A 6,935-nucleotide genomic window follows, 5' to 3' on the forward strand; every position below is an offset into this window, starting at 1 on the left:
AATCCGCCATGATTCTCTATATTCATGCAATATTTTAGATAGATCCATTATATAGTCACGAGATCTACCTGTTTGTTTGTAAGAATATGTACTTTATTTTTCTGAATGTTAGTAATAAAAGAATAAAGGTCAATAATGTGGGCATAGGATGGGAAGACAATATTAATTACTTAGGTCTAACTTTTGACAGAAAATAAACTTGGTTAAAGGACATGAATATCAAGAAGTTGGTTTGCAATATAACGCTGAATGCTTTAAAACCATTAACACTCGAAACGCTGAGTATCAAAAAAAAACCTTTTTTTTTAAACAAATAATTAGGCCTAAACTATTTTATGACTGTGTTATGTCAATTCTGCTCTATCCACAATTAGAAAACTTCAAACGTATCAGAATACTATGCTGAGACGTTTGCTGAAAGCTCCAAAGACTTGAGAGTCGAGAGTGTGCAAAAGTATATCAAAAACAGAGCGCTGAAGTTATTCGATTCTGTGGAACTGCACACTAATTCATAACTGCATTCTTACAAATCAAATATAATGTATATTCCGTCAGAAAGACTTGCTGTGCTTCAAAGTATACTTCTATAAGATCATCTAAATAAATTATTATCAAAATTAAATGGAGATCTTTTCATCATTTTGACTTTGACCATTTAGCCAAAGACAATATTAAGTAAAATCGCTTAAGACACGAACTCACGTTTAATCAAGCAAAGAGGAAGAAGAATACCATGGTGAACGAAACAGTTATAATCTGATTTAGTTAGAATGAACTTCAAACGGTACTCAAATTTTCAATACAGAATTTTGTAGCCAACTTTACTAATAGAACAATATGTGCCAACTTTCTCTAAATCAGAGATATCTATTACTAAGGCGATAATCAGAGTAGGATGTCTCTGGCATAAAGGATGACTACGTCAATCTCCAATTTTACGGACCACTGTTCATTAGGTAAACCAGTGCAAAAAACTAATCCTCAGCTACAGTTTCGAATATCAAGTACGGCTGATGATTTTGAGGCAGTTTATGTAGGGTGTTCCAAATTTTGTTACTGAATTTATGAACTCTGCTTTATGTAAATGCTGAACTTCTTTACCCTGTTAACCTTATATTAATTATTTGAAAGAGTAATTATGTCAAGCTATCAAACGAGTACTGTGATTAACTTAATTTGGTCATATGCCTTCCTAAATTAAACAAAATAAAATTTTCTAAATTAGTTGAAAAATATATTTAGTCAAATAAATTATTGCATAAAATGATAAAAACACATAGAAATACTTAGAATTAAAAATTGCTTATAAGTTTTCTTCAGATCAATCCAGAAATATATATGTGATGATATGTCTGGCGTAATCAAACATTACAATGTTTGATATGCCGCTCCCAATCAATTAACTGGTCGATTAAAAGAGATATATAAAAGTTATTTTCTGATAATATAAGTATAAATATATATTTACTTGACATATTGTACTGCAATACCACTGCTTTCGGCACCCAGTACAAATATATTTTGCTTCTTGTACCGTACACACTTGGCAGGCATAATAATCATGTTTTTGGGAGCTTTTCGAATGGTAGTCATCAGTTTCCTTCTGGTAGCTATATTCACCACCATGATTGATTGCCAAGCCTTTAGATTCTGGTGTATGTCGATTTGCGCTAAATGTACCCGAGTTGTTTGGAAGATTTTCAAAATTACTTTTGTCATTAAGTGCAATTGCTTCACAAATTTCGTTGTGCTGTTTTCCATCTTTTACCTATTCGATTAAGAAGCAACCAATTTTTTAATAACACATATTTCAAAACTTTTAGAAAACGGAACACCCCTACCTTATCTGAACAACCACGATGTTTGAATATTTGACCTTCGTAGTCATGAGAAGGGTCTTCAAGTCCCATGTCCAATAGTATGGGGTGTTCTGAACTCTTCTGATTTGCAATATGTTCCGCAGTTTCTGACAATGCTGGCGTTTTTTCCATTTCGATATTTGTCCCACTATTTGTTACATTTTGAGTATTTGACGATTCTTTGCTTGATGAAACGGTACTATATCATTTTCAATAAAAATATTAGCTTATAATAGTTAAATTTCATTAGAATTTGTCGTCATAAATCCAAAGAGTATATGTTATGGCTAAAGATATACACATTAATGACAACCTAATATTAAATTTGTCATTTAATAACGATAAAAAGAGATCAGTCCGTGGTGCACAGTCTGTACATAACGAAGTAATTAATCTCGGTTCATCCAGTTGCGAATGCAGGATATTTTTTCTTTAATGTGATGAGCACATATGAAAAAATTCAGTTCACTTGTGGTTTTTAAGTAGTTTTATAAATAGTAATAGATATTACAATATTATACAACACAGAGAAACAAAAAGGTACTTCGAATAACACAAAATATTCAATGTTCGGTTTATAAATAGAAGGACTACATCTATATATCATCTATTTAAAATATTGTCAATTTTTAATTATTTGTCTTTTTATTTTCTAATTTACTTCTTTTGTTTATATAATCATTTAATTATATAACATCTGTGTTTTTGGTTTTCTTAGGACAGAACACTAATCTATCCAAAGCCTTCACATATATTCACGAATGTAGCTCAAATAACTTAATGTTCAGTATTTCTTGTTTTATACTAGAAAATTATTTTCAAACTGCTCCATCAGCTGGGCAAATTACATTTCACCAAGGCAGAAAGTTACATTAAAATCAATTTTATAGTCATGATCAAAAATACCAACTAAAAATAGTAAAGGTATCGTAATAATACCATTTTTTTAATGGTATTGAGTTTGATGTTCACCCAGAAAGAACAACAAGAGCTCTAGTTAAAAATGAGTTCTAAGCCAGCGCTATCAACAATCTAGTTAATAGATATGAAACGCTACAGCCCATGTACAAGGTTTAACGGATTGAAATTATGTCAAGATTAAATATTTCTTAATAATTCCAAATCATAAAAATCCAACCGTACCTGTACCTGAATCACAAATACGTTATGGTTCAATATAATATACAAATTGATAAAAGTATGGCTATACAAATTCATGTCCCAAGCAGTTTGCTGTCATCGCTAGAATCTTTTAATCTTTTAAATCGACTTATAGCATTCATATTAGATAAATACTTTTAAACAGCTCAGTTGGAAATACCATAGAAACACCACATGGTGTATCGGAAACGAAAACTTTCGCAAAAATCTCGAGATACAAATTGTATCGTCAAAATTGAAAAAAATATCGCCTAAGAATATCAAAACAACCAATCATAAGTAAACAGAAACCTACTCGATTTAAACAATATCTCACTTTGTACTCCTTAATAATAAATATGCCCGAAACTGTTATGGAACTCATGGTAGTGGATATACTTTTTCCACCAAACTATTAGTTATTTAATTATACGTTCAATAAATAAAAATTAAATTCAAAAAGAGATTATTATTTAACTAAATATTATCTGCGCCGTGGCACTTACCTGTTTAATAAATTAATGGTAGGTGGTTCTATTGCAAACATTTCAATCATTGATATGTCCATAATGTTTCCAATTGGTCCCTTTATGGAAGTAGATTCTTGTTTCTCTGTTATTATTGGATGCTCAGGAGTCTCTCGCATCAAAATTTTTCTATTTTTGATTTGCAATTGATACTTTAACTCCTCCTTATGTTTCCTCAATGAAATCAGTTCAGACAACCTGAGTTTTTTTCTATCAATCTTTCTATTTAATCTTTTTAACTCGTAATCTAAACTAGCTTCAGTATCTTCCTTATCATCTGTATCTTTTGCGTCTTCTGATTTTACATGACTTTTATCATCCTTTATTAATGGATTTCTTTCTAAAAGCATGCCATTTAATTCATTGTTTATAATGTTATGGTTATGTGGTATTTCCATTCCTGCGTTCTAGAAAAACGTAATATGTATTTATAAAATTTGAAAGTTCCAAACACATTATTAACTTATCAACGCAAATACATTTACTATATCTTTGCCACTTTTTGCTGTTTCCTTGTACTTTAAATCCTTATCACTGGTTTGCTCTGGCGACATAACCTCAATATTGATATTATCTATTGTCTTCGCTATGACATAAATGCTTTTTGGATACAGTAACACGTTTCCGTTTAATTTTTTATATATTGGTTTGCACTGTTCACACTTTGTTCCATTAGTTTTCCTTAGGAATATTATTTAAAAATAAACATGCCGAAAAATTAATTAATGGAACACTTACTAGGTTTTAAGCAAATACGTATAGCTATCGTATAGCTATATAAATACTGAAATTTCTATCATCGGTTTATTCTTTATGTAAGTTTTCAGTTGGCAACTAGAGATAACAGACACACACTTATTTAGGACTGAACTGATTCTACTGTCAGAAATCAGCTGACCATGTCCCGTTCTACTGTATGGAAAGTAATGAATACGGTTATTCCTGTGGATGTGATAATAATGGAAAACGTACGAACACCTTCAATTTTGGATTCTTGATGTAAGCATAGGAGAAATGTTATATCAGCTGACACAAGCATTGAGCAATTGCATTGAATTTTTTTTTATGCAATGTATTTCGCTATCAGATTGAATTTGTGTTGTTTATGTTTTTATGTTGGTTTACTTCATGTGTATTTCATCACTTTTCTTGCGTTGTGTCTTTCACATACTTTACGTTCGTTACGTTTACGAACGAATTTGGCCTTAAGGCACATTTACTCTGTTTCGTTTAGGCGGTTAAGCTCATTATAGCCACTATAATGAGTTATAGTGTTATAATAAGTTATAAATTAACTTATTTTCAATAAATCACTTCATTTAAAGCGAAAAATGTCGAATACAACCCTTAAAAACAAATTTCCCAATAGGGAAATTTCCAATATTTTAAATATATGTCATATATTATATATGTAAGCAAAGGCACTGAGGACGTAGGTATTTAATAAAATCTTTCTTCTAATGAATTGCATCTATATATAAGTGATATATAAAATACATATAAATGATTTAATATATCAATTAGATATATAATTTTTTTGTACGATATATTATTAAGTAAAGTTTCTAAAGGTTGTATCAGCTGTATAAATGAGTGTATTATAAGGTGGATTGATATATGTTAATTCTCCGTGTTTTACAAATGTCATTGATGAATTTCTTACAAATTTGCGCGAAAAATCAACAAGATTTAAATTATATATACCCTGTGGTTTTATTATATATTTATATATAATTAAAATAAAACTTTCGATATATTTGAAGTGTTGACGAATTATTTAATTACTATATGTATAGTAATATATGCCTACCATATATATACCATATATTAAATCATTTATATATATTTTATATATCAATTATATATATATGCAATTAATTAGAAGAAAGGTTTTATTAAATACTCACTTCCTCACTGCCTTTGTTTACAGCTCAGCTGTTGTTTGTTTACATTCTACATATATAACACATAACATATTTCAAATATTGGTAATTTCCCTATTGGGAAATTTGTTTTTAAGGGTTGTATTCGACATTTTTCGCTTTAAATGAAGTGATTTATTGAAAATAAGTTAATTTATAACTTATTATAACACTATAACTCATTATAGTGGCTATAATGAGCTTAACCGCCTAAACGAAACAGAGTAAATGTGCCTTAAGGCCAAATTCGTTCGTAAACGTAACGAACGTAAAGTATGTGAAAGACACAACGCAAGAAAAGTGATGAAATACACACGAAGTAAACCAACATAAAAACATAAACAACACAAATTCAATCTGATAGCGAAATACATTGCATAAAAAAAAATTCAATGCAATTGCTCAATGCTTGTGTCAGCTGATATAACATTTCTCCTATGCTTACATCAAGAATCCAAAATTGAAGGTGTTCGTACGTTTTCCATTATTATCACATCCACAGGAATAACCGTATTCATTACTTTCCATACAGTAGAACGGGACATGGTCAGCTGATTTCTGACAGTAGAATCAGTTCAGTCCTAAATAAGTGTGTGTCTGTTATCTCTAGTTGCCAACTGAAAACTTACATAAAGAATAAACCGATGATAGAAATTTCAGTATTTATATAGCTATACGATAGCTATACGTATTTGCTTAAAACCTAGTAAGTGTTCCATTAATTAATTTTTCGGCATGTTTATTTTTAAATAATATTCCTAAGGAAAACTAATGGAACAAAGTGTGAACAGTGCAAACCAATATATAAAAAATTAAACGGAAACGTGTTACTGTATCCAAAAAGCATTTATGTCATAGCGAAGACAATAGATAATATCAATATTGAGGTTATGTCGCCAGAGCAAACCAGTGATAAGGATTTAAAGTACAAGGAAACAGCAAAAAGTGGCAAAGATATAGTAAATGTATTTGCGTTGATAAGTTAATAATGTGTTTGGAACTTTCAAATTTTATAAATACATATTACGTTTTTCTAGAACGCAGGAATGGAAATACCACATAACCATAACATTATAAACAATGAATTAAATGGCATGCTTTTAGAAAGAAATCCATTAATAAAGGATGATAAAAGTCATGTAAAATCAGAAGACGCAAAAGATACAGATGATAAGGAAGATACTGAAGCTAGTTTAGATTACGAGTTAAAAAGATTAAATAGAAAGATTGATAGAAAAAAACTCAGGTTGTCTGAACTGATTTCATTGAGGAAACATAAGGAGGAGTTAAAGTATCAATTGCAAATCAAAAATAGAAAAATTTTGATGCGAGAGACTCCTGAGCATCCAATAATAACAGAGAAACAAGAATCTACTTCCATAAAGGGACCAATTGGAAACATTATGGACATATCAATGATTGAAATGTTTGCAATAGAACCACCTACCATTAATTTATTAAACAGGTAAGTGCCACGGCGCAGATAA

At 30.0% G+C, this 6,935-nt stretch overlaps 2 protein-coding genes across 4 annotated transcripts in view; one reads left to right on the forward strand and one right to left on the reverse strand.

The window, feature by feature from the left end:
* Positions 1 to 1,305: 1,305 nt before the first annotated feature.
* On the reverse strand, positions 1,306 to 4,572 carry LOC119689360 (the record flags this gene model as incomplete). Of its 3 annotated transcripts, none has more annotated exon segments than XM_038104179.1 (6): positions 1,306 to 1,403; positions 1,469 to 1,768; positions 1,842 to 2,058; positions 3,506 to 3,933; positions 4,012 to 4,207; positions 4,265 to 4,572. In XM_038104179.1, coding segments are annotated over 5 exon segments (1,056 nt in total). In that variant the 3' UTR covers positions 1,306 to 1,361.
* Positions 4,573 to 5,854: 1,282 nt separating this feature from the next.
* Positions 5,855 to 6,935, forward strand: part of LOC119688524 — a 1,556-nt gene continuing 475 nt past the window's right edge. Inside the window, exons 1-3 of the mRNA XM_038103198.1 lie at positions 5,855 to 6,154; positions 6,212 to 6,407; positions 6,486 to 6,913. Coding sequence (XP_037959126.1) covers positions 6,339 to 6,407; positions 6,486 to 6,913 — 497 coding nt within the window. The 5' untranslated portion in view covers positions 5,855 to 6,154; positions 6,212 to 6,338. The remainder of the gene's footprint in view (positions 6,155 to 6,211; positions 6,408 to 6,485; positions 6,914 to 6,935) is intronic.

Source organism: Teleopsis dalmanni, chromosome X (genome assembly GCF_002237135.1).
Source record: "Teleopsis dalmanni isolate 2A chromosome X, ASM223713v2, whole genome shotgun sequence".
Taxonomy (NCBI): Eukaryota; Metazoa; Arthropoda; class Insecta; order Diptera; family Diopsidae; genus Teleopsis; species Teleopsis dalmanni.